General features: G+C 52.1%; 2 protein-coding genes across 3 annotated transcripts; one reads left to right on the plus strand and one right to left on the minus strand.

Moving 5' to 3' along the window:
* The first annotated feature begins 2527 nt into the window (after positions 1-2527).
* CDC42EP1 (CDC42 effector protein 1) lies at positions 2528-10482 on the plus strand. Its single transcript, XM_036866592.1, has 3 exons — positions 2528-2675; positions 7111-7879; positions 9215-10482. Exons 2-3 carry the CDS (start codon positions 7417-7419, stop codon positions 9835-9837), a joined length of 1086 nt encoding a protein of 361 aa, XP_036722487.1. The 5' UTR covers positions 2528-2675; positions 7111-7416; the 3' UTR covers positions 9838-10482.
* A 94-nt stretch (positions 10483-10576) lies between these two features.
* Positions 10577-27057, minus strand: LGALS2 (galectin 2). 2 transcript variants are annotated; one of them, XM_036866594.1, is made up of 4 exons: positions 26994-27057; positions 12726-12808; positions 11432-11591; positions 10577-11266 (listed from the first exon to the last, which is right to left on the minus strand). In XM_036866594.1, the coding sequence occupies exons 2-4, from the start codon at positions 12791-12793 to the stop codon at positions 11120-11122; spliced, it is 375 nt and encodes a 124-aa protein (XP_036722489.1). In that variant the 5' UTR covers positions 12794-12808; positions 26994-27057; the 3' UTR covers positions 10577-11119. The 2 variants fall into 2 exon arrangements, with proteins under 2 accessions (XP_036722489.1, XP_036722488.1); XM_036866593.1 differs by lacking the exon at positions 26994-27057 and adding an exon at positions 17163-17238.
* Positions 27058-27822: the final 765 nt, after the last annotated feature.

Consider the following 27822-nt stretch of genomic DNA (forward strand, 5'->3'; position numbering starts at 1 on the left):
AGGAAATTGGGAGAGGAGAAAACCATGGGAGATGGGGACTGCCCATCCCTGCATCTTTCACAAGGATGCCCAGACCCCTCCCTTTCTCTCATTTTCTGGAAGGAAAACTGAGCTGGATCCTTAAATCAGGAGTGAAGCCAAGAACAGGAATGCAGCCTATATAGAGAAGTACTGTACTTCTATCTGGAGAGAGGCTTAGAATGAGGGGAGAGCGCCTCTCAGCCTCAGTTTACCCATCTGTAAAGTGGGGCAACGAATTTCTAACTCACCGGTTGCCTCACAGAGAGCTAGCAGAAACAAAGTGACTGGCACATAGTAGGAAGGTTCTCAACCACTGATTGTTCCCTGCCTGCCCCTGAGCCCGGAGCTAAAGAAGATAGAGAGTATGTATGGCAGGTTGTAACTTTTTCCATTAACACTGCTCTCTCGGCCATATCTCTGGGGCTCTCAGCAAGTAGTAAATACCCACGAGTAGCAGATGTCCACGCTGGTATTATACCCATTTTACAGACAAGAAACTTGAGGTTCAGAGAGGCCAAGTGCCTTACCCATGGTCTCAGGGCCTCTGACATCACACCAAACTTTGCCAGATGCTCCGGGGATCTTCTGACTAGATGTGTAATTTATTGTCTAACCAGGTCACCTTTGAGAGTGAAAGGAAGTGCTATTAATAATTACGCTGGGACAGTAGGCGTCATCTGGGACCGTCCTGGGCAAACCGGGAAGTATGGCCATCCTGCCACAGCTGGAGGCTTTGGGAAAGTCACTTTGCTTCTCTTCAAAATGGACATGATGGCAGTATTGTCCCTACAGGGATCTCATCACATCTCATTAAATGTGATGATGCATGCGAGGCGCTACAGGGCCTAGTATGCATTAGATGCTCAATAAATGCTGCTTATTACTGCTGCTGTTAAAGATGATACCCACAGAGCGCTACTCCCTGCCTCCGTCACTGTCCTTCACGGACGTTCTTGGCTCACAGCAAGAGCTTCCAAATTCACACTTGATCACACTGCTTGCTGGCTTGGTGAGGCGGGACACCTGGCCCAAGTTTAAGCCCCCAACGCCTGGCCCAAGTCTCTCCCAGCCCTTGACTGTGCCCCCCATCTGAGCCTCTCAGGGGCAGCCCCCCTTCCCCCATGCTATTCAGTGCCTCTGAGATGTTCCAAATTTTCCCGAGGCAAAGCACCTTCAAGCCTGAGCCCAGGGAAAGAGCTCTGACCGACTGGAGTCTCGGTGCTACTGCTGTGTGAGCAAGTGCTGGAATTCTCTATACCTCAGTTTTCCCATTTGTCCAGCTAGGGAAATAACCCCTCCCTTGGTGGCCAGCATGAGGATTCTGGGAGCCAATGAAAGAAGCACGGCACTCTGAACCGCGAAAACCTCCTTCCACGTGTGTGTAAATATGGCCCCTCCTCCAGCCACACCTGCCTCCTCCATGCGGCTCCTTAGCTTGTTCTGTCTCTTGCCAGGTGTGTGTGCATTTCCACTGCCCTTCCCTCTGCCTGTGTGTCCTTTACAAGTTAACTCTGGTATCGCCTCTTCTAGGACACCTTGCTGAGCCCCGCCCCTCTCCTGCAGTCTGTGTTAGGGGTCTCTTTGGGCAAGGACAGCCCCAGGTCTTCCTGCCTGTCCTCAGGGGGCTCACAGTCACAGGGGAGTATCAGAGGAGGTCAAAACATCATGAGGCAGGGATCGGAGATTTTCCCTCCTTGAAGATGGCACAGAGTGCTGTGCCTGGCTGATTCCCTGCCCCTCATGGGTGGGGTTGAGGGGTGCTCAATAAAGCTTTCGGAACCCATCTATCTGAGGTGTGACCTCATGTAATTGTTCAGCAAGACTCCTAGGTGCTGACACAGCAGAGAACACTTAACAACATAACATCTGATGCCTGCTGCTATTATGCCATTTTACAGATGGGAAAAGCACGGCACAGAAAGGATAAGCAGTGACCAGAACAGAATAGGAAGCCAGGCTGTTGAGTTCCAAGGTCCACAGCCTTGACCACACACCACACCACTCTACCAGTGGCCTGCACCCCAGTCTGGCTCATGTCTGTGTCCTGGTACCCGCGGGGGCCTGTACTGGAGCAAAAAGGAAAGGGGGGTTAGGAGAAAGTGAGTGGGTATCCCAGCTTGTAGAATTTAAGGTCTAAGCAGGACTCTGGCATTCAAGGCCTCTGAGATCCGGCTTCCCTGTTCCCCAGACTCCCGCAGGGAGCGGCTGAAGAGCCCAGCAGCGAGAGTTACCAGGTCAGGGCGCCCCAAGGCTACGCAGGGAGCCGGTGGAAGAGGGCTTGGGATCCGGGGACCGAGTCACCTCGCCCCGGCAACCCGCACGTTCCCCGGATCCCCCTGCCCCAGGCAGCAAGCAAAAGCCTGACCTGGCGCCCCCGCCGCTCCCCCTCCAGCTCTCGCCGCCGCCGCTCGGGGCGGCGTGATCGGTGCCCGGGACGGGGGCCCGGCCCCGCCCGCAAACGGGAGGGGAGAGGCGGGAGGAGGGAGCGGGCCCACACCCCGCCCCCGCCCCCGGAGCCAGCCCGCGGAGCCCGCGGCCAGGGCGGCGCAGACCGGCCCAGCCACTCGCCCGGGCTGCGCGCCGGGACGCACTGCCGCCGCCGCTGCCGACGCGTCCGCCCTTCGCCCCCCGCTCCCGCGGCTCGCGGAGAGAAGGTAACTGCGAGCTGGCCCGCGGGTCGTCGAGCCCGGGGTGGGCGTGGACACCCGCAGGGGGATCGCGGCGCCGCGAGGACTTGGCACCCCCCGCTAGGCTCAAGGAGCGGGGGAGGGGGGCCAGCCTGCCAAAGTCGCCCCGGGTGCCAACAGGCAGGCCCGGAGCGCTGGCCGCGGGAGCGGCTCCGGGACGCTCCAAGTTTTCGGGTTGTTTTGCAATGTTCCCGGCGGGAAGAGTGGGGTAGAGAATTGGAAGGTAAAGCGGGTTGCGGGAGGAGGGGGCGAGTCGAGGGCAGTCTAGGCTCCTTCCTGCCCTGGGAAAGGAAGGGAAGGAACGGGGAGGGGGCTATGTGTCGGAATGTCTGGCCCCTTGGCGAGGCCCGCGCGGAGAGCGGGAAGTGGGGGGGACCGCTGGGGAGATGGTCCAGGCACCCTGCCCCCTCCCCAACCGCCGCATTCCAGGCCGGAGCAGCGGATGAGGTCATCCCGTCCGGTTCCCCTCGGGCCAAGGCAGCCGGCTGCCCCCTTACCCGCGAAGCGACCCTCCGCATTCTGACCCCGTACCTCCCGGAGGGAATGTTTTCTGGCCAAAATTTTTCCCGGACTTCCAATCCCGACTGCCCTCGAGATTGTTCTATTCTTGCCGAGACAGGCAAGACTCAAGAAGTGTGAAGCCCATTTTCTGGAGCAGGAAACTGAGGCTCAGATTGGTGAAAGGACTGGCCCGGAGGACACAGCCGCGCGAAACGCGGTGCAGGGACTGGAAGCGAGGACTTGGGGAGACCCTGCCGGAAGCCAGTCAGCCTCGCCGAGCCAAAGGCTGATTCGGCTCTAACTTGGGGTGTCTGGGCAAGAAGCGTCTCCCCCTCTTCCCCCTTCCTCCCCTGGTGGCCCAAGGTGCTCCCACCTACTACTATCCCCCTTGACGTCCTGAGAACGGCGTCTCCGCTGCCACTGTGGACAGCTTGCTACCCTCTTTCTGGCCTCAGTTTCCGCGTCTTGAAGTGGCAGGACGTTGAGGAGCAGAAGAAGGCAGTCCCCAGGGAGTTAACCCCTTGTTCCAGAGGCCAGAGCAGCCCTAACAGAGACAGGGTCCCGCTGCGCACTGGCAGGGGTGGTGTTACCCAGCGGGACACTTGCGAGAGGGGGGCCTATGTGCAGCTAGTGGCTTCCAGGACGAGAGGTGGTGCCCGCTAGGGGCCTGCGGGTGACCCCCAGGTGAGCGCTAGGGCTCCGCGGCCCCCATGCCCGCCTCAGCCTTGCCTCTCCCCCTCCCCCCACCTCCGTCAGACAGCCCTGGGCCTCCTCTAACCACAGGTGCCTCCACAGCGGCCCCTGTTGGCCTTCCCTAACGCATGGTCCCTGCTTCCGGCCCCAAACCTTGTCCTTTTGGTCATCACTGCTATTGAGCAAGCTCCTACCGAGTACCCAGGCCTGACCGTCCTCTGTAGGGTAAACATGAGGACTCCTGGGACGCTGAGGCTGCACGGTGACCACTCTAGCACAGGTCACAGACACCGAATCTGCAGAGCTGAGTCTCCTGCCTCCCAGGCCTGCCCTTCTGTACTCAGCGGCTGGGCATCTGCCCGGACCCCAACAACTCTTCCCCGCACCCCTGGAGTCTTCACCCACTCCCCTGGCATTTACTATTGATGTTGGTCGACTCCTGGGGAGGTTCCCAGCCACACCACTTTTTTTGTTCTCTGACCTGGGGCAAGTCAGTTCCCTTTCTGTGCCTCATTTTTTCCATCTGTAAAATGGGTGTTTGTGAGCATTAGCAGGTAGTATTCTTGGACGGATGAGGGGAGATAGGCCATGTTCCTGGACAGCCGGAGCCCTGCTTACTCCAGGGCCAGGTGGGGCACACCTAACCACTAGCAATACCCTGTGGTCAGCGTCAAGTGCCAAATAGGCTGCCATCAAGGGTCCCCAGGATGAGAGATATTAGTGTAAGAATGTTGGCTTTGAAACCCAGCCCTGCTTCAGGATCCAAGGGTTTAATTTACAGCATCTTCCACTCTTAAAACTCTCCTGCGAGAGGACCAGCGTTCGATGCAATTCTTGTTTTCCGCATGGGAAAACAGGTCCCCAGTAGCAGTGCCCTGCCCTCGACTCCACAATGCCGCAGGTCTCTCTACAGCAGTGGGTAGGGTAGAGATCTTTTGGAGGTGCCCAGAGACATTTGGGAGGTGGGGGCATCACAAGATTGGGGTAGAAGCTGGTCTCACAAGTCAAAGTGGCCATGGGTGTTGGGTGGGGGCTGGAGCCCCTTTTGCTGAGAAAGGAGGGGCTGCTTCTAGAAGCCAGGGAATTGGGGGCTGGGGAGAGGTGGGTGTGGCCCCATGGCACACACAGTGACCCCTCTTCATGACATTTCAGGATGACACCCTCCCCCCCTCCTCCAGAGATTTAATCCTCATCTCAACAGAGCAGGGAAACCTGGCCCATGGCAGGTACCTGCCATGTGACCTTGGCCAAGTTCTTTCTCTCCAGAGTTCTTTCTCTCCAAGCCGTGGCTCTTCCTGTAAAATGGGCTAACCCTCCAGCTTTTCGGGGCTGTTGGAGAATCAGATGACATCATGTAGTGGCTGGCCAAATGCAGAGTGCTTCATAACTTCAGCAAACATTCCACAAGGACTTCTTGGTGCCGGGGGTGCCAGGGAAAGGGATGATTCAGAACCGCCCCCCAGGGGGGAGGAGTTATGGTTGGGAGAGGATCAGATGGTGGGAAGGGAAGAGAATGTAGTCAGAAAACAAAGCAAGCTTTGTTTTATTGCCTCCTTTGTTTTTATCTAGTTATTTAACCTATTTTGAATTTCAAATAACATTTGAAGGGCAGAATTGAGGTTGTTATGCTTGGAGGTGGCAGCAAAAAAATTTTTTTTAAGTTGACACTCAGATCTAGGTGTTCTTGTTAAGAATCATTATCAACGTCTATCAGCTCAGGTGCTGGGCCTGTGGAGGTAAATGACTTGCCCAAGGTCACACTGTGAGGCCACTGAATCCTCCACCTACCCTCCCTCGGAAGGTGACAAGGGGTGAGCCTTTGGCATGAAGGTATCACAAAGAACTCCTGTGATTAAACTGGTATTGATTTGGCACTTGGCCGCGTGCAGAGCCCAAGCTGAGTGCTGGGACGGAGAGAGGAGGGAAAATCCAGGCAGTGGCCCCAGCCTCAGAGTGTGCTGTGATCTGGAGAGACAAGACTGGGCTCCACGGGCCAGTAAAGGCTACATGAGTCAAAGGCTCTGAGTTGACGTCTCTACCAGCTCTCTTGATGTGACCTTGAGCAAGCTTGGCCTCTCTGGGCCACAGGAAAACCAGATGTGGGACCATAGGCTCATAGGTGTCCTCCAGCCTACACTTTCTATGATACTAGAAGGGGTAGGGTCAGACCAAGAGAAGCTTAGAGAAGACTGGGACTGGGGAAGAAAGTGGGGGAGAGATCAGGAGGGGAGGAAGTAGGCAAGAAATAGCTTTTGGCACCAGCTGAGCTTTTTCCAAAACTTGTTCCCCAGTGACAAGGCTTTTGTCAAAACTATGATAATGTTCTTTCCTGCGGGCCTTCTCAGAACCTTGAATATGCTCAGGCATGTAGTAGGCATCTGGAAAAACCACTTTTGACCACAGGATCCTTTTTCCAGGAAGCATCTAGAAGGCGAAGGGTTCTGCTGTTTACACAGCAGTTCACAAAACCTTCACCGGGCACCTCCTCCCTCCTGGCCTTGCTGGAAGACAATTTAACCCACTGAGAAGGGAGGTGACTTACTTAACCCACCAGCAGGAGGCCCTTGGGGTTCAAGGGCTCTGGGGTTGGGAGCCCTGCCGGCTTCACCATTGCCTACTGTGTGGCGTCAGGCAAGTCCCTTCACTTCTTTGTGCCTCAGTTTCTCCCCTCTCTATAGAACCTCCCTCAGGGCTGTTGCCTGGGTTAAATGAGTGATGATAAGCCATTGGCACTCAGTAGGTGCTTCATCAGTGGGCGCCGTATAACGACCATTCATACATTTTACCTCCACACAGCTTAAGTGTACAGCTCGATGAATTTTTTTGTGCCCCTTCCCAGTCTATACCTGTTCAAAGGCAACCACAATTCTGATTTCTATCATATTGTTTTGTTTTGCCCGTTCTTAAATTTCCTGTACGTGGAATCATGCGATGTGTCCTCCTTTGTGGGTCTGCCTGCTCAGCATTTTCTCCGTGTTCCCCATCATTTGTTCTTTTTTTTTTTTTTTTTTTTTTTTTTTACTTTTTGCTCGCGCCAGAAGCATGTGGGATCTTAGCTCCCCAACCAGGGAGGGAACCTGTGCCCCCTGCAGTGGAAGCACAGAGTCTTAACCACTGAACCGCCAGGGAGTCCCCATTTGTTCTCTTTAGCTGTTATTATTTGGACCCAGGATGCCCCCAGGCCTACCACTACTTTTCTTTCTTTTAGGTCTCCACCCCTGGGCAGGAGAGGGGCTGTCCACATTTGAGGCACGTCTGGTGCTTTCTGTGTTCTTGGACAGAACACCTACAGCTGCTTCCACGGGGCTAGGAGCCAGGCCTCAGGGACAGACAGCCATGGACTTCCCATAACCTCAGCATTTGGGGGCAGCACCTTAGGAGAGCAGGGGCGCAGCCTCCATCCACCCCCTCTCACCAAGAAGGAGGGAGCTGAGAAGCGGACCCTTAGCCCAGCCCAGCGCCCTCCCCAGGCCCCCGGTGGGCATGGACCAGCAGCTGTGAACAGCCAGAGCCGATGCCGGGCCCCCAGGGGGCCGGAGGAGCCCCGGCCATGAACCTGGGCAAGCTCTCACCCGTGGGCTGGGTGTCCAGCTCGCAGGGGAAGAGGCGGCTGACTGCGGACATGATCAGCCCCCCACTGGGGGACTTCCGCCACACCATGCACGTGGGCCGTGGCGGGGATGTCTTCGGCGACACCTCCTTCCTCAGCAACCACGGTGGCAGCTCACGGGGCACCCACCGCTCGCCCCGCAGCTTCCTGGCCAAGAAGCTGCAGCTGATGCGGAGGGTAGGGGCACCGCCCCGGAGGATGGCTTCCCCACCTGCGCCCTCACCTGCTCCACCGGCCATCTCCCCCATCATCAAGAACGCCATCTCCCTGCCTCAGCTCAACCAGGCCGCCTACGACAGCCTCGTGGTAGGCAAGCTCAGCTTCGACTGCAGCCCTGCCACCTCCACAGACGGCCACTCCAGTTACGGTGAGGGCCTGGGCTATCTGCCTATTTTTCAGAGGCTGAGGCCCAGAGTGTTTGATGGTTCAGCCAAGCCTCCAAGTGAGCTCTTTTCCCCACAGCATTTCAGCCTCCTTGGAGGTCAGGCCCAAACCCCAAATCATGGATGGAGCGGGGGGTCACAGGGTGGGAACCTGCTCACTCCCCAAAACACTGAGGTTGAGAGGTGAGGAGATGGGGTTTGAGTTCTACCTGCCCCTGAGCTGCCCCCCACCCCCACCCCCAGGCCCTTGGCTGGGCCAGCCCACTCTAGCCCCCTTCAATGGAAGCAGCTCCCTTGTGTCAGAATGATATAGTGGAGAGACAGAGAGCCAGGGCTCTGGATTCAAATTCTGGTTCTGCCTGATTCCCAGTGAGCCAACTGACCTCTGTTAAGTCAAGTCCTGGCCTGTATAATGGGCCCCTCAGGGTCACTGCTAAGATTCAGTGAGATGCTACACATATTCAGTGTGGCCCAGAATCTGGCACATAGTAGGTGCTCAGGACACAGGAGCTGTTGCTGTGTCGTTATGTGAACAAAGGTTCCTGTAACTTGCCAAATTTGGAAAACCACTCACATGGACAGAAGCCAGAGGCCCTTCCTGCCAGGGTGGGGAGTGGCAGGTGTAACCTTGGCTCCTCCTCTGGACAGCTCACCTGGGAACCGGGGCCCCTGCTGCCACCTGGTGGCCATTTCCTGCCCTGCAGCTTTGACCCCGCACCAGAGGCTTCCTGCGGTGCTCCTTCTCCAGGGGTGACGCTTAGAATCTCACTGAGGGCTGGTCCACAGTCCCACCACTATACCTCAGTCCTGGTAGTCCTGGAGCCAGGGGCTGGGACAGAGGACCTTTGGAGGGCATTTGCCTGTCCTTTGGGTCTTGATTTCTATGTAGTCAGACTCTGGCTGCTGGTTCCATCCCTGTGCCCACAAACCAGCCCATATGCTATGGGTTCATGGCAGGGAACCAGGGGTCATACAAGTTCACAGTTGGCACTGAGAGTCAGGAGATTTGAGCTCCAGGCTTGGCTCCAGCCCATCAAACTCTGTGGCACTGGGCTAGCCCTTCCCCTCTTCCCAAAGTGAGCCTCACTTTCTTCATCTGCAAAATGGGAATGAGGATTATGTAAATTTCCAGGGTTGACAGGAGGATCACACAAGAGACTACGGGGCTCACTGTATTGGAAAGATGGGGGAAACTGAGGCCAGATGGGGGAGTAGCTTGCTAAAGGCCACATAGCAAGCTGGAGTTGGTCCTGGCTCTCCCCTCCCCAATTCCTGGTTAGGGACCCCAGCTATGACCCTGGTCCCTATTTCTCTTCTAGGCCTGGACTCCGGGTTCTGCACCATCTCTCGCCTGCCTCGCCCAGAAAAGCCTCGTGACCGAGACCGTGATAGCTCCTTCCCCTCTGAGCCTGAGCTTCGCCGCTCTGACTCCCTCCTGTCCTTGCGCCTGGACCTCGACCTTGGGCCCTCTCTCCTCAGTGAGCTGCTGGGGGTCATGAGCCTCTCAGAAGGCTCTGCAGCTGAGACCCCAGCCCCACCCCTTGCTGCAAATCCCCCAGCCCCTGTTGCAAACCCCCCGACCCCTGCCTCAAGCCCCCCACCCCGTGGACAGTGCCCCAATGGGGTAACCCCGGGGTTGGGCCCAACGGCTGAGGCGAGGGCCAGCCCGGTAGGAGAGCGTCCCTGTGCACCTGCTGATGTGGGCCCCGGCAGGCACTGGGGAGCAGGCTGGGGTGGCAGCCAAAGCAGCCGCCACTACACTGAGATGGATGCTCGGCGGGAGCTGGTGGAGGTGCTGCCCCAGGCTCGGGCCTCTTGGGAGAGCCTGGACGAAGAGTGGGGGCCACCGCAGGCAGGCAGCAGGGCCCCCGTGCCCAGCACGGTGCAAGCCGACACCTTCAAGTTTGCTGAAGCTGAGGAGGATGACGAGGTCAAGGTGTGAGCGGCTGGGCATGGGCTCAGGACCCCAGCCAGCCTCGGGGCACCGCCTGTGAACTGCCTGCTTGCAGAGCCAGCCCCTCACCTGACAGCTGGGTCCCGCCAACGAAAGATGGGAGAACCCAAGTTGTCCCCAGACCCCTCCACACCTCTGCAGGACAGACATGGGAGGGAGGCCAGAGGAGACCAGGCTTGTCCTGGGACCCGGGTGTTCCCATGGGCCGTGCTGGGCCGCCCTGCCTCCCCCCACTGCCACTCTGGACCCAGTAGCCGTTCCTCGGGCCCACCCGCCACCCCAGGCCGTCCCCACCAGCTGGAGGGCCTCGCCTCACAGTGCAGCCTTTGTGCTGGGAAAGCTGCCCTTGCTGGGTGGGGGTGGGGAGCATAGCACATAGAGCCTTTGTCCCCTCTCCCAAAGGGACCGCCTGCCCCAGCTCATCCTGGAGTTGCCCCCAGCAGGGTCCCCACTGCCTTTCTGAGAGCCCCAGCCCTTGCTAAGGCTGCTTCCCCGACATTCCCGCCGCCACCCCACTTGTCCCAGAAGCCTCAGAGAAAAGTCAGGTGTGACCTCACAGTGGGGGAATCCCACCTTCCCGTGCACCCCAGACCTGCCTCTGGGTCCTGATTAAAGAAGGCTTTTTTGATAAAAGGTGTCCTGCAAGATGCTTGAGGACCTGGGAGGACAGTGTCAGCGCCACCTGCTTGAGTCCCCTGAGCACTGGGTTTGGAAAGCCAAGGACTCCCCCAGGGGGCCCCAGTGAGGGGAGGGGCCGAGGCACTGGGTAATGAGTAATTAGGCCGGAATGACTAGCCCTGAGATAAGAGGCCCAGGTGGGAGCCCTTATCTATAGTTCCGGGAACAGCCCCTGGCCCAGGTGCCTGGAACCATAATCCCACAGGGCAGCTTGGCACTTGCCCTGGTGACAAAAGGGGACAAGCAGGCAGGACTGGTGGCTTAGAGGTGTTCGGGAGCACGTCCCAACCCCCAGCCCCCACTTGGCAGTCCAAGGACCTTATGCCTCAGTTTCCTCATCTGTATCATGAGGATGCTGGGAGCATTAAAATAATGGAAAGCACCACAGTTCCTACCACGGAAAGACTCTATAAAGGTGGGTTCTTTTGTTGGTTCTTAGCCTTGGGGGATGAGCGCAGAGGGTTAGGAACAGCAGATGGGAAGCCGGGACCCAAGGGCTGCTGATTCCGCGTGATTCCGCGTGACTGGCGGTAGCTGGGGGTCAGGAGCGGGAATCCGCTCCGGGGTCTTGCGTTCTGGCGAGGTGCTGCCCTCAGTCTAGCTTGAAGGAGGAGATGTTGAACCCGCCCTGCACACTCAGGTAGCTCAAGTGGTCGTGGCCCAGCCTGTTGGGAAAGGTCAACTGGTGCCCGTCTGGCAGCTTCACCTTGAATTCGTTGTTCTCGAAGGTCACGAGGAGCTGTAGTGGGAGGGAAGGCATCAGGGAGGCAGGAGCACCCTGGAAAGGGGCCACGGCAGTGCCTGGTGGCTCAGACGGTCCCAGCCCGTGTCTAGGCCAGGGTGCCCTACCATCTGGGCTCTCCCCTTGATATCCTCCTCAGGCCCCTCCCGCCTTTGACCTCACCTTGACCTCTGATCCCGGGCTGAAGCACATGTGACTGTCCCGTTGCTCCTGCCCCCAGCTGTTGCCATCCCGTGAGTTGCAGACAACAGTGGATTCACCGAAACGTGGGTTGAAATGCAGGTTCAGTTTATCTGTCCCCTGGCCCAGATTAATCACAAAGCTGCAGGGGAAGGAGTAACAGGTGAGAATAAGGGGCCAGCCCTGGCTAAAACAGCTTGGGTCGCAGGGTTGACCACATACTGGAAGAATCACCAAAGGTTGTGTTAATTGAGGTCTGTACCTTAAAACAAGGGAGGTGACAACTTGATCAGACTTGGCACTGGATTATCACATTCCATTTAGAGCACAGACTAAGGTTCCTGACAAGAGGGTAACTAATAGTGACATTTCAGGAAATGAAGGTGTCTATCCTGGGGGAAAGAATTGCTGTATTCAACTATCTGAAGACCCATTAAGTTTGGCCATAAATAGTTGGACACCTAAAGTGGTGAGCTCCCTGTCATTAGAGGTATGCAGTCAGGAGTTGTGTGGTCTCTTGAAAAGATCACTACAGGGGCCTGAGTTAGACCTTCAGGGTCCCTGAGAGTGGGACGTTCTGAGTCATGGGGTGCCTTCATTGGGACGTCTCAGACCAGAGGTATCCCACATTTCTGCAACCCTTAGGGACCCACGCAGGAGAAAGGGGTGATTTTTCTCTTGGTTCCTACACAATGTGTCTGCCTGCCCTTCCCCAACCAAAAGTTGATGGAGATCAGTCCCAAGAAATGCTGACATTGTCCTGCACACGGGAGAGGCTAACGCTGAGCTGTGACATCTGAGGCGGAGAAATGCCTCGGATTCTAATGGAGAGAAGGCAAACAAGACCACTTGGCGGCCCCTGGCGGCTGTCACTGGTATAATGTGTGTGAAAGGCCGGCCTCTGACCCTTCAGCTGGGTCAAGAGGGTGGTTCCCTGGGGGTTTGGGCCTTCAGTAGAGGCACCTGACTCGCAGAGGACTGGGCAGAGCTTCCGGGATTTCTCACCTGCCCCTTCAGTGTCTGTTGGGGTCAAGGAACTGAGCACATGGCATCCGCTGTGAATTCTGAAGCCTCAGATGTGAAAGCAGCCCTAACAGAAGAGGAGCCAGCAGGGGTGTGGGAGGGGGTGAGAGCGTGCAAGAGTGTACAGAAGGCCCCTGGTCTGAGGTCACTCTCGTTGTCCAACCATTTCACAAGGCTGCCCTTCCCAGCCTGTTCCAGGTCTGTGGGCAGCCCCCCTCCCCCTCCTGCCTCACCTGCCCCCCCACTGGCTCACCCATCAGCATCATCTGCGATCTTGCCCTTGATCTTCAGGGTTGTCCCCTCCTTCATGTCCATGTTCATAATCTCAAATTTCCCCTGCGCCAACAGAGAAACAACCCACACAAATCAATCACACACGTGCCCAGCGCTCTTCTGCTGGTGAAGCCCATTCACCAGCATCATCCCATCCCGACCTGGCCCCAGGCCTCACTCTCCCTCTGCCCACATGAGAGCACGGAGCTGGCAAGGGAAAGAGCCAGAGTGCTCAGATCAAACCTTCCCGGAACCCCCCTCTTGCCCATTTTGCTTCACTCTCATCCACTGCAGCCTGAAGAACAGCCAGATCTGGAGACATAGGGCCCAGCTGAGGGAACCTCAGTTTGCCCATCTATGAAATGGATAGAATGACTCCTGCCCACTTCACTGTTCCCAAAAGTGTTTAAGTGATGATGCACAGCGCCCTCTGCAAAATCCCCCTAACAAGGATGTGCTTAGTTCTTGCACAAACTTGGAGTCATTTTACTGACAGAAAATGACTGTATCACAGGCAGGTCTAGGCCCATTCCAAATGAAGAATCTATAAAACTCCGTAAGTCACATGTCTGAACATGTCCATCAAAATCCCTCTCCATACCTCACTTTCCTCATCTATAAAATGGGCTAATTTGATTTATTCATTCAGAACCAGTTGCCGAGCGTCCACTGTGTAACAGATGCTGTTGGAGGCCCTGAGGTTAATAGCGCCTCCTTTGAGCTGGTTGGGAGGATGAGAGCTCACGTTTGTGAAGCCCACAAATAGGGCACAGGCTAAAAGCAAATCAAGGGACTGTGGTCATTGTGCTTATTTATTGCTACTACAGTATCCATCTGCTTCCTATTTTTCCATCGACCTTGGCACTGTCTGAATTTCGTATAGCAGGGGTTCCCACAACTTTACTACGGTTAGAGGGAGGCTCTCAAAGCTGGGTTTTCAAAGCTCATTATCCCAGCCCGAGAAAATGTCCAGTTTTCACATCCATGGTTGGAGGGTGTGAGGTTGGGCCAGACAGGATACAGCAGCCACCAAATATTTAGAACACTTTATGGGAGAACACATTTACATTGTGGGATTTCTGTTCACTGATTTTTTTTTTTTTTTTTTTTTTTTCTGGAGGGAGCACACCTGGGAAGCCCTGAACCAACTCGTGGGACCGGGGCGCTTTGCTGAAAGTCAGGGGCGGTGTCCGTGGGGGGAGGATCAATATTCCCCTGCTGGCAGCTGCCTCCTTTCCACGAAGAGGGAAAATAATCTGCCAGTTCATACACAGGGGTAGGGTTGCCCGGTTCTCCTGGAGGCAGTGCATTTTAAAAGGAAGGCCTGAGGGCTTCCCCGGTGGCGCAGTGGTTAAGAATCCGCCTGCCAATGCAGGGAACACTGGTTTGAGCCCTGGTCCGGGAAGATCCCACATGCCGCAGAGCAACTAAGCCCATGCGCCACAACTGCTGAGCCTGCACTCTACAGCCCACAAGCCACAACTACTGAGCCTGCGCTCTAGAGCTCGTGCTCCGCAAGGGGAGAAGCCACCGCAATGAGAAGCCACGCACCACAACAAAGAGTAGCCCCCGCTCGCCGCAACTAGAGAAAGCCCGCGCGCAGCAACGAAGACCCAACGCAGCCTAAACAAATAAACAAATAAAACAAATTAAAAAAAAAAAAAGGAAGGCCTGAAAGAGGGCTTGCCAAGCCCAGCAGAGTGGAGCCTCACAGCACGTCAGACCCTATGATGCCCCAGAGCAGGGTTTCCCAGCCTCGGCACCCTGGACATTTGGGCTGGATCACTCCTGTGGGTCTGTCCTGTGTGCTGTAGGTGGTAGAGCAGCATCCCTGGTCTCTATCCACCAGGTGCCAGTAGCACCCTCCCCCCAAGTTGTGACGACCAAAAATGTCTCCAGACGTGGCCAGACGTCCCCTGGGTGGGGGGAAATCTCCCTGCCTTCGAGAAAGTGGGATTCGGAGGCAGGAAGCCTAACTCCTCAGATGGGCGCTTAGGGTAACAGCTGGATCACCGGCCAGACTGGATTAAAATTCTCCTTCAGCCTCTCACAGATAGACAGAGAATGCCCTCCTTAGAGAGGTTATCCAGTCCGTCTCAAAGAGGAACATGGGCGCCCTGCCGCCAAGCAGACCCTCACAGCTGTGTGCCCTGCGGCACGCACAGTCCCCACCAGATGGCGTGAGGACTCTCCTGTCTCCTCCTAGTTGCATGCGCCACCCACCAGGACCCTGGGACAGTCAGGGTGGGACTGGGATGGGGAGAAGCACCCCCACTGCCCGTGTATGTCCTGGTGGCTGCCTGGCTCAAACAGAAGAACCCGAGACCCCAAGGCTGCTGCAGGGCAGGGGCATGAGAAAAGCTGGGCTCGGGGTGCATCTGGACAAACAGGGATGCCCGTGGGAGGGGGCCTGACCCCCCTGCTTAACAAAGTCTGAAGCCCAGAGAGAGACAGGGAGGCAAAGCTGGGGTCGGGGTGGTGGCAGGTGTCAGGGGTCAGGATCTAGTGCCAGCTCTGCTCCTAACTGGCCAAATGACTAGGGGCCAGCTGTGCCGCCTTCTGGACCTCGGTTCCCCCATCTTTAATATAAGAGATTTGGACTAGGTGGTCTCTGAGGAAGGAGGAAAAAAAGGGAGGGATGAGACGACCAGGGGAAGGAGAAAGTAGGGAAAGTTTCTGGGCACAGAGGTCCTCCCTGGGAGGCAGAGGGTGCGGAGAGCACCGTGCCATCCACGCTGGACCCTCCAGTCACATCCACACCCTGCACCCCACCTGTGCTGACTTGAATATTGTCTCCCAGAAAACCATGTCTACTCGGAGCCTGTGAATGAGACCTATTTGGAAATAGGGCCAAGTTGAGGTGAGGTCATAGTGGCTGAGGGTGGGCCCTAAATCCAATATGACTGGTGTCCTTATAAGAAGAGGGAAATTTGGACCCAGAAACACAGACACACAGAAAAGACCATGTGAAGACGGAGGCAGAGATTGGAGGGATACAGCTACAAGCCAAGGATGGCTACAGATTGCCAGCAACCAACAGAAGCTGGAAAAGACGTGAAAGAATCCTCCCCTAGAGCCTTCAGAGAGAGCATGTCCCTGTCAACACCTGGATTTCAGACCCCAAGCCTCCAAAACTGAGAGAGAGTAAATTTGTTATGGCAGCCGCAGGAAACCAATATACCATCCTCAGAAGATGCCATCTGTGATCCAAGTCCCCAAATATGGGAGACTGAGGCTCAGAGAGGGTACCTTGTCCAAGTACCTTGTCCAAGGCCACACAGTAGGCTATGGCAGAGCAGGGTTTGCAATCAAAGAATTAGCGAGGGACCTCAAAGAACCTCAACCCCTGCAATTTACAGATTGTGATCTTGGGCAAGTTAATCTTCGAGTCTCAGTTTCTTCATCTTTAATAGGTTAAAGTTGTCTATAGATGTTAGCAGTTACTATTATTGCCACGATTAATATTTCTAATGAGAGGGAATTCCCTGGCGGTCCAGAGGTTAGGACTCCAGCGCTTCCACTGCAGGGGGCCCCGGGTTTGATCCCTGGTCGGGAAAATAAGATCCCGCAAGCTGAGGGGGATAGGCAAAAAAAAAAAAAAAAAATTACTGATGAGAAAACTGAGGCTAGAGGGGGAAAGAAACAGGCTCAGAACCGTGGTGGAGGGAGCAGAGAACCTCGGTGCTAAAGGGCTGTGGAGGGACTTCCCTGGTGGTCCAGTGGTTAAGACTCTACACTCCCAATGCAGGGGACCTGGTTCAATCCCTGGTTGGGGAACAGATCCCACATGCCCGCAACTAAAAATCCCGCGCGTGCAGCAACTGAGACCCGGCGCAGCCAAGTAAATAAATAAATACTTTTTTTAAAAGGGGGTGGGGGGCTTCCCTGGTGGCGCAGTGGTTGAGAATCTACCTGCCAATGCAGGGGACACGGGTTCGAGCCCTGGTCTGGGAAGATCCCACATGCCGCGGAGCAACTAAGCCCGTGAGCCACAATTACTGAGCCTGCGCATCTGGAGCCTGTGCTCCGCAACAAGAGAGGCCGAGATAATGAGAGGCCCGCGCACCGCGATGAAGAGTGGCCCCCACTTGCCGCAACTAGAGAAAGCCCTCGCACAGAAACAAAGACCCAACACAGCCATAAATTAAAAAATTTTTTTAAAAACTCTTGGGATGTGACCTTAAACATGTATATTTGTAGCAAGCACCCCAAATGATTCTAATGTACAAAACTCATTTAAAAAAAAAAAAACGGGGGTGGGCTGTGGAGGTGATCTGTCCAACTTCCTCAGTATACAGATGAGGAAACGGAGGCTGGAGGGGCAGCGATGCTTTTCCGCCAGCATCCACCCCACCCCCACTCAGGCGAAGAGGCAGAGGGTTGGAGGAGGTGGGCAGTGGGGAGCCGGCATCCTCACCGACATGGTGGCAGCTCCTGACGGCAGCCCTCGGTGGCTCCTGGAGATCTGGGCTCAGGGTCTCACCTCACAGTCCAGCTTATATCCTAGAATATTACACATTAACTCCCCCAAGGCCATAAATGAGGACTTTGGTCCTTTCTGCCAGGGTGTTTCTCCACCCACATCTCCTGGTACCCAGAACAAACAGGCAGAAGGCTCCTCACCCCGGCCCGGCCCACTCAGCCCAGAGCATCCTCCTGGCCTCCCTCCAGCCCAGCTTCCCAGCCTCCTCCCGGATCTCGAGGGCATGTGACCCCAGAAGCAGCGCTGAACTGGGCGCCAGGAGCGGGCACAAACCATGTGAGCTTGGCAGGCTACCCAACAACCCTGAGCCCCACTTTCTCATCCTTAAACAGAGAGACTTGTGTGTAAAAATCTCTATACTTTTATGATGTCCAGATTCATTTTGAGAGTCTTTTGTTTTCTCCCCTCACCTCATGATTTTTCTGATTGTCTGTGAAAGTTTTAAAAGCAATACATGGTGGATTCAAAGAAAACATCTAGAAGTATCAATAGCAAACTAAGTAGGGAAGGGAGTGGGAGGGCTGGGGAGGGCTGGGGAGGGTGGGGTGGGTAATGGGATTTCCGTGCTTTGCTCTTTACCCCTGCTACTTATGTAATTGACATGCTTACCATAGTCAGTTAGAGATATTAAATAAAAAGAAATACGGGGCTTCCCTGGTGGCGCAGTGGTTGAGAATCTGCCTACCAATGCAGGGGACACGGGTTCGAGCCCTCGTCTGGGAGGATCCCACATGCCGCGGAGCAACTGGGCCCGTGAGCCACAATTACTGAGCCTGCGCGTCTGGAGCCTGTGCTCCGCAACGGGAGAGGCTGCGATAATGAGAGGCCCGCGCACCGCGATGAAGAGTGGCCCCCACTCGCCGCAACTGGAGAGGGCCCTCGCGTAGAAGCGAGGACCCAACACAGCCATAAATAAATAAATAAAAACTTAAAAAAAAAAAAAAAAAAGAAATACGATCACTCATAATCCCACCACCAGGATGGAACCTGCTTATTTTATTGGCACATTTCCTTCCATGCGGTTTTCAATGGATTTATATCATAGACACACGTTGTCTATTCAATTGTTGATCCTGCTTCATTCAGTAAACATTAAAGCCCACAAATCTATATTTCAGAACTACATATTAATGGCAGTGAAATACTCTACCTTTCAATGACTAAGTTTATTCAACCTATTTCCTTCTGCTGAACACTTACATTAATTCCAAGTGTTTGCTATTAAAATGCTGCTGCGTTCAATTATTTGCACATAACGTCATGCATCATGACAATTTTTTTAAGGCGGATTCCCAGAAGTAGAATTTTTCTAGAGCCCTGGTCTGGCGAGCTGGAGAGTTTTCCATTAGAGCTGGCGGTAGCCACTCTGGGTGGGGTGCTGGTGGGCCAGCCCTGCTGAAGGCCCTTCTGTGCCAGGAGCTGACAGGTGGCTCACTGCGCAGCACTCACAGAGGACGCCGCCTTCAGTCCCCGGCCCGCCCCGAGACGACAGTGATTTCCTCGCAAGGAAATTGATCCCTTCTTGATCTTTCTCCCAGGGCCATTGTAAAACCCAAGCAAGATAAGGAGTTGAAAGTGCTTCATAAACGGAAACTCTCTAATCAACAGAAACTACACCTTGTAGAGGTGACATTTTTCTGATGATATCAGTAATTCTAGCCCACAGTAGAAAGTACACAAAGTAAAAAGAACTTAAAAGTTCACTTGTTTTAGAAGAATGTTTAAAGACAGGAGAACATGACCACACTTATGAATTGTGCTCTTTTCTGTGTGTATGTTTTACATCAATGGAAGATTTTTAAAATACTAATGAAGGAAAGGAAAAAAATCACTGACACCTGCATCTCCAACCTTGTTCTCTTAATAATGCCTACCTTCTGCAGGGTATTTTACACTTTACAGAGCACTTTTTCCAGACCTCATCACAATAAACTCAATAAATTCTGGAGGTGATCTTTACTATTACCCCATTTTTCAGATGAGGAACAAAGGTTCCCAGGCCTCATACAACTAACAAGTAGCAGAGCTTGCCTTGTCTACCAACCCATTGCTCAGATGACTGCCAAGGCATGTTACACTGCCCTCACTTAGCAAAAACAATATTTGACCTCCAGGAGGAGTATGATCTTAAACCCTTTGTGTGGTGGCAACCTCTTAGCTGGCCCCCAGTGATCCCTACTCTTGGTATTCACACCTGTGTATAACTGGCTCCCCTTGAGCGAGGCTAGACCCAGTGACCCAATTCTAATAGCATACTAGAATTCTAGAACAGAAAGCTAGAAGATTAGGTTTCAAAAGACTGATTATGAAAAGAAAGACTACAAAAAGACTGCTCTCTCACTCTCTCTCTCTCTCTGCCCTAGCTCTGGGGGAAGAAGCAAGTGAGCCATGTTATCAGTAGTCCTATGGAGAAGTCCATGTGCCAGAGAACTGACGTCTCCGGCCAACCAGTGATGAGGACCTGAGCCCTGCCAATACCCATGTGAGTGAACTTGGCAGCGGATCTTCTCCCATTTGAGCCTTGGGATGGCTGGTGTCACCAACAATTTGACTGCAGCCTTGTGAGAGACCCTGAGCCAGAAGGCACCCAGCTAAGTCCTGTCTGGATTCCTGATCCCAGGAACTGTAAGAAATGTGTTTCTTATTTTAAGTCCCTAAGTTCTGGTTAATTTGTTACACAGCAGTAGATAAGTAATACACTTTGCCAAGCAATTGTTATCAGAAGTTTGGTGGGAGAAATAATGCTCATGAAAGCCTCCTGACTAAAGAATCTGCAGGGACTTCCCTGGGTGGCACAGTGGTTAAGAATCCACCTGCCAATGCAGGGGACACGGGTTCAATCCCTGGGCCGGGAAGATCCCACATGCCGCGGAGCAACTAAGCCCGTGTGCCGCAACTACTGAGCCCGCATGCCACAACTACTGAGCCCGTGTACCTAGAGCCCATGCTCTGCAACAAGATAAGTCACTGCAATGAGAAGCCCGTACGCCACAACGAGAGTAGCCCCTGCTCGCTGTAACTAAAAAAAGCCCATATGCAGCAACGAAGATCCAAAGCAGACAAAAATAAATAAATATATTTTTAAAATAAATAAATTTTTTTAATAAATAAATAAAGAATCTGCAGTCCGCACATGTCCCTAGACATTCTACTACCTTGTTCTTTTTAAAGAACCAGCTCTTGGTTTTGTTTCCTTCATTATTTTCTGCTTTTATGCTAATTAACTTTTAGAGTTTTTTTTTACTTTTTCTTTTATTGCTCTTTTTCTAACTTCTTGAGGTGAATGTTTAGTTCATTGACTTTTCATCTTTTCTTCTTACTAATAACTGCATTTAAAGCTATGAATTTTCCTCTACCTACTACTTTGGCCCCTTCTCGTAGATTTTCAGATGTTCTGCTCAATATTCCAAATGTTACCCTTGAATCAAGCCAGATGATCAGAAAGTTGTTCTCAGCACTTAGTACATGCTTAATAAATATTTATTGACTGACTGACTGAATACCAAAAATCATCATCATCATCAGGGAAGAGTTAGAAAGTGAAACATCAATACTACAGGATTGGCTAAGTTAATGGTGCTAAGAAAATATAAATGAACTATTACGCGGCCATCAGAGATCACAATTTGAGGAGACCCTCAATGGCCGTGGTTCCTTGCTCATGGTACAGTGTTAAGTGAATAAAGCGGCTACAAAAGCAAGTTCCCAGGACTTCATGATGGGCCCTTACAGATCTGCCTTCACTGAATTGTACACCAGGCCACCAGGCTGCGCTGAGGGACAACAGTGAGGAGCAGCCGTAACAAAGCTGCTGGTGTGTCCACCTCTGAGGTGCCAAGGAGGACATGGCCTAGCTGGCCACACAGGGTCTCCCTCATGGAACAAAAGCACAAAAGACTTGATTCAAATGCATGGGATTGAGGGCCCCATAGAAGAAAAGTACAAAATAAAGCCAGGCCTTAAAGAGGCCAAGTCTAGTAGAGAGATAAGCTTGGACACAGGAAACGACTAGAAAATAATTAATGACACCCCAATGGAAGGCTTCAGAAAGTCCCAGATTCCCGGGGCCAGAGGGGGTTCTCCAATGTCATTTAGAGGTCAGTATAGCTCTGGAATCTTGGTTCCAACCTCTCTGAGTTCAGTCTCCTCCTCTGTAAAATGAGAGCAATAAGTGTTGTGAGGATTAAGGGAGACAAAGCCTGGCACTTCGTTAATAGTTAACAGAAAACATTTGTCATTGTTATCAGGAGCCCAGTGCCCTCCCTGTGTCAGCTGGGAGGAAGGCTGCTCACCTCCACCTGGCGGCCAGGTCTGGGACCCAGGCCTGTGGGAATGTTCTCCTTGCAAACTCCCAGGGCCCCATCATGACTTTTGTGAGCCTGAGGTATTTCTGCCTTCATGGGTCCCTTCCTCCATTAGAAAATATATATTATATACACATAGACATAAACATACATATATTTAATTGTATTTTATGACTGCATTGAATAAATATATCAATGTTACATATATATATTTTTTTAATAAATAAATTTATTCGTTTATTTATTTTTGACTGCGTTGGGTCTTCGTTGCTGCGCACAGGCCTGCTCTAGTTGTAGTGAGCGGGGGCTACACTTCGTCGCGGTGCGAGGGCTTCTCACTGCAGTGGCTTCTCTTGTTGCGGAGCACGGGCTCTAGGTGCGCAGGCTTCAGTACTTGTGGCACACAGGCTTAGCTCTCCGCGACATGTGGTATCTTCCCCGACCAGGGATCGACCCGTGTCCCCTGCGTTGGCAGGCGGATTCTTAACCACTGAGCCACCAGGGAAGTCCCTCAATGCTATTTATTAAAACACTTTTGTCCACCTGAAAGTTCATTTTCTCTTCTGATTTTATTTTTTTGGCCACACCACGTGACAAATGGAATCTTAGTTCCTCGACCAGGGATGGAACCTGTGCCCCCTGCCGTGGAAGCATGGAGCCCTAACCACTGGACTGCCAGGGAATTCCTCTTCTGATTTTATAAGAGATTAAAACATTTTGGTGGGCCCCTAAATTGTCTGGGACTGAGCCACCGTGTTCTGCTGGGCCTAATGGAGAGTTTGGCCCGTGGCTTCCAGTAACTGTCACCCACCAGGCCTCCTGCTGTTGGGGGACTTTGGTCCTGAGGTCTGTGGGATCCCTGCCTATCTCCTCTCCTGTCCTTCTCCTCCCAAAGAACAAACAAATCAACTCATCAGTGATGTCTGTCCACACTTCCCTCCCTGCTCATTCCCTCTCCAACTTCCTCTTTCTGAGACCAGGAGGTGCCAGGACGGGGCTCACGGAAAGCACCGAGCTTTTGGCATCAAATAGGCAAATAACACATCCTGGCTCTGTCACCTGCAAGCTGAGGAGCCACGTCAGGTCACTTCAAGCCTCAGTTTCTTCATTTGTGAAAGGGAGCTAATAGTATCTTCTTCACGGGGTGATCGTGAGAATTTTTGTTTGTTTGTTTGTTTTGGTTTTTTAGGGCTATGCAGCATGCAGGATCTTAGTTCCCCAGCCAGGGATCAAACCCGTGCCCCCTGCAGTGGAAGCACGGAGTCCTAACCACTGGACCACCAGGGAATTCCCGATTGTGAGAATTTTTAAAGATTTTTTAAATTAAAAAAGTTAACCTATGTAGCACGTGGGGCACATAATAGATGCTAAAAATTAAGTAAAGAAACAAATGTCTTCCTTCCTTGCTTTGAGGGAGGATTCCTAAATGGGCAGAGGTTTCACCTGAGACGATGAAGCCAAGTATCCAGGACAGTGGAGAGAGCAGAAGCTCGGAGCGAATCTGCAACAAGCAGCATCTAAGAGCCTGGACTCTGGCTGGTGAGCACATCCCTTCCCCCGCCCCTGGAGGACAGTTCTCCTTGGGAAGCCAGCGTCCATCCTCCCAGAGCCCAGGGAGCCTGGGACTAGAGCATGATGGGTAAGGAGAAAGACGCTGGTGACAGCCAGATGTACCATCTCAAGGGGCCAAATGATCACACCAGCAAGATCGGGGCCCTGTTTCCCCTGGACAGATCTAGGGCTTATGATCTGTGCTTTCCAGTCCCTATACAGAGAAAAGCCCCTCTTATTCCCACAATCTTTCTTCAGTTGTGTTAGCCTCAGGCACAGGGAGGTCTGTCTATAGCTGTGTGACCTTGGGCAAGTCACGTAACCTCTCTGGGCTTCAGCTGGTCCGTCTGCAAAATGGGAACTGTCACGGTCACACCTCACAGGGCAGATGTGGGCCTTAAGGGAGAACGTATGTGAAGTGCTAATCGTAGTGCCGACCCATGTTCAGCTGAATAAATAAATGTTCGCTGTTATTAAATATTAATATCAGGTCTGCTTGGACGTCCAGCCCTGCTTCTGCATCTCTGACCAGCTGACCGTCTGTGCTTCAACGGATATCCACAGAGCTCTTACCTCATCTGGTCCAGGGATCTTCCCTGTTTAACCTGATCGCCGGGTTCTGTGGCCTCACCCTGAACCCCAGCTGCTGGCTGCACCTGGCCACACTCCCAGTGCGCATCCTTCCAGGACTGCCTAGGTCCACTGGAGCTCCCGGGTCATCCTCGCCTCACCTGGAATTGGGGAGGGCCCTTGTGGGAGAAAGGGGTGGGTCACAGCCACTTCACTGTCTCCCCTTCTCCGCTCCTGCCCCCACTATCTTTTCACCACCCACTGGGGTCTTTGTAAAATGGAAATGACAACACCCCACTCTCCTGCTCGAAACCCTCCAGTGGCTTCTCCTCACACTTAGAACAAATCCAAACTTCCCCCCTTGGCTGACAAGGTCCCGCCGATCCGGTCCTGTCCACCTTGCAGCCTCATCTCATCACACATGCCCCCTGGCCAGGCTGACCTGTGGATTCGCCAAACTCATTCCAGCCTCAAGACTTTGTCCTTGCTGTTCCCTCCACCTAGAACTCTTCCTCAGCTCTTGGCTGGACCTTATCAGGTTGATCTTAACTCAAGGGTGGATGGATGGATGGATGGATGGATGGATGGATGGATGGATGAGTGCACAGGAGGATGAAAAGGTGAATAGGTGGTTGGGTGGGTGGGTGAGGGGTGGATGGACGAATGGGTGGTTGGATGGTAGATCAGCAGCAGGAACCACTCATCACAGGGCTCAGAAGGGGGTTATTTTCAGTGGCTCCAATCCAGTGATGCATTGCCCCTTCACTTCCTCTTCCCCCCACGCCCTCCCAGCATGTTACCCAGGTCCTTTGGACCAGGGAATCTCCTTCTCAGGGTCATACCTACCTATGAACATGTGGTACTGGGTGCATTTACACAAGAGACCATAATGTTCTATGTTCTGCTTCTTATAAGTGGCAAGAGGAACATTTTTTCCACAGAGAACATCTCCCTAGAAATTAAACAATAAAGCAAACTGTTTCTGTTACTTGGGTAGTCCTGGAGTGCCCTTCCTGGGGAAGAGGAGACCTCAGCCCTGAGCCCGGTTCCTGTGTCCAGAGCACCCAGTCTTCCTGTGGACAATGGGGGCTTGAATGCCTTAATGGCCTGGTCACAGCTGATGCGGCAGATCCATGGAGTACAGAAGCAACACCTGGATTGCAACTCCCAACCGAGAATTCCCACCTGCGCCCAGCTCCTGATCGGCATGTGAATTATATCTCAATAAAGCTATTTTAAAAATCAGAGATTCCCTAGAGTTCGTAATGACAACTTATTTTCACTTATTTTCCTTTTAAGACCCCACCTGGAGTCTGGGTTCCAGCTACAGGGCACAGCCATGGTGTTTTCTGAAGGTTGTAGAAGGGGAAACCTCTCTCCAAGAGACAGAAAGCATTTGCCTCCTCCTGCTGGCCACTAAGAGAACAATCTAAATCAGGTTGAAAAATAGATTGTCAACTGCTAAGCATTTATCTTAAAAAAAAAAAAAAAAGAGAGAAAGAAAAGAAAAAGAAGACATGCATGCTATTTAAAAAACACTTCACAAAGCTCAAAAGGGCTTTACAGGGAAAAGCAAGTCCCCCATCCACCCCGGTCTCCACAGCTACTCAGAGGAGAATACCCTTCTCCTGCTTCCTTCCAGAGATACCCTACACACCACACAGGTGCAAGTGTGCAAGTGTACCTTGCTTTTATTCTCTTAATATATCTTGAAGATTGTTCCATATCAGTAAAACACTTTTCTCTTTCCAAAGGCTGTGTCCAACTACTCTGAGATCCAACTAATGGGAAATTGAGTTGGACATACATTTAGTTTGAGTTTAGTAGATTATAGTTATAAGGTTCACAGTCAACTTCTAGAATAGTTAGGTGATTGCTAGCATCCTAGTGTAGGGAATGGTTCCCAGAAATACTCCAATCACCCATACCCAGTCACCATGTCAATTCACCTGGTGTCCTGACATAAAGGTGCAGGGACAGAGGTCACATCACTACGTCACCATGACACCTAGGCACCTGACATGGGAAGAATGTGGGCAGTGGAGGAGAACCCAGGTCTGCGTTGTATAGAGCCAGAAGCTAGTCTATGGAAAACTCTTCCAATTCTCAGACATGTAAAATTACATGTGGAGGATTGAGTTCCCACTGATCTAGTTACAGCAAAAGTCCACGCCATTGGGAACACAATAACACAGCATATCTAATTATAAACGCACCACATGCTATTTTCTTTTTGGGGTGGGAGAATCATGTGCAATAGAATTAACCAGGATGCCTCTGTTGTAGGACACCAACCCATAACAGTACTGTGCATAGCAAGTACATCTGTGTATGTCTTCAAATGTTTTATATATCATGACTCATGGGCTTCTGTCTCATACACACCACATTTTGTTCTGACAAAGTCTGCGGCTCCTAGTGAAACCATACAGAAAATTTGTCTTTCCCAAATTTGACAAAATTAAACATTTTAGGTTTACATGACATTACCAAAAACTGATTGCAAAGCTGAGAAAAACTTTTCTAAAATAATAAAACAAAAAACATTTTGATCAAACATGCTAGAAGCCTGACTTTTCTTTCTCTTTATAGAAAATATAAGAAAGTCACTGCTATATGAAAAGCATGCATCCTCAAATTGCAGAAAAAAAGGTAGTAAAGCAATACGTCAGGTAGTTTAGTGAAAATTTCTTATTGTTCTGACTTTATGATTATGGTGTTTGTCAGACTCTTTTTTTTTACTTTTTATTTTTTGTTCGTTTGTTTTGGCCACGCCACACGGCACGTGGGATCTTAGTTCCCTGGCCTGGGATTGAACCTCCAATCCCTGCAGTGGAAGCTCAGAGTCTCAACCACTGGACCACCAGGGAAATCCCAGTCAGACTTTTAAAGTTTGTAATTTATAGGAATTTATTTTTTTGCTCTAAATAAATACCTGATTTTGCATACATAATTTTATATTCTTTTTTTTTAAAGAGGTCCCTAAATTTTACAAACTTCAGCCTCCATAAAACTTGAGTTCAGCTGGTCCTGATGTAAAGTGCATTTCTTACATTGGATATCTGTCAAAAAAAAAAAAATTGAAAAGCTCTGGACTAGGGACTTCCCTGGCGGTCCAGTGGTTACACCTTACAATGCAGGGGGTATGGGTTCGATCCCTGGTCAGGGAGCTAAGATCCCACGTGCCTCGTGTCCAAAAACCCAACCCAAAACATAAAACAGAAGCAACATTGTAACAAATTCAATAAAGACTTTAAAAATGGTCCACATCAAAAAAAATCCAAAAAAAAAAATTAAATTAAAAAAAAAAAAGCTCTGGACTATATATGTTATCACAAACCTTTCTTCCAGCTCCAGAAATTTCTAAATCTGTGGGAAATGCACGCTGTCCCCTCCTCTGAGCAGCTGCAACTCTGACAAAAAGAGAAGGAAGTCCTTTCTTGGAGCTTATCCAAGTCTTTCCTGCTCTACTTGGAGTCCTTGTCCCCTAGGGAGGCAGGAAGACAAAATGCCAGTGTGCTAAGTTCCAGGGGGAGAAGTGAAGACAGAAGCCCTGAAGGTATAAGCTTTGGGGGAAAGGGAAGAGAGAGGGGTAGGACCAAAGCCCTAAATCTAGGGAACACAATTGAGGGGCTCTCCCAGTATGACAGTAGTGGTCACCACCTGGAGCTTTCTTTATTTAGCATTTATTGAGTGCACATATATACTATGTGTTCTGTATTATCTTTAATCCTCTGCCAACTGAGGCTCAAGTGGTAAAAGACTTGCCCAAAGTCACATAACTCTGCTCTCTCCTGCCCTGCACATTCTTCCCTCCATCTACCTCACAGTTCCTGGGGTTCCTAAAGTTCAGTATGTACTTCCCACATACTGCCCCCTCAGCTAGGGGAGGAAATTCCTCCTCCTTCAGCTCCATGCTCAAGGGCACCTCCTCTTTCCACCTCTCACTCCACCACCAGGGTAATTGGTCTTGCCCTCCTCTGCTGCTCTTAGAATATACCCTTGCAGGACTTGTTACAGCATCGCTGGTGTTAACAGCTCCCTGGTGCATTGTCTTCGTGGCACCACCCAGATCTGAAATTTAGAAAACAAATTGTTCATTTATTTATGTTCTTATTAGTTTACTAGAATGTAAGTTCCACGAGGGCGGTGCCTTGCCGGTCTTATTC

Source organism: Balaenoptera musculus, chromosome 10 (assembly GCF_009873245.2).
Source record: "Balaenoptera musculus isolate JJ_BM4_2016_0621 chromosome 10, mBalMus1.pri.v3, whole genome shotgun sequence".
In the NCBI taxonomy this organism is placed as follows: domain Eukaryota; kingdom Metazoa; phylum Chordata; class Mammalia; order Artiodactyla; family Balaenopteridae; genus Balaenoptera; species Balaenoptera musculus.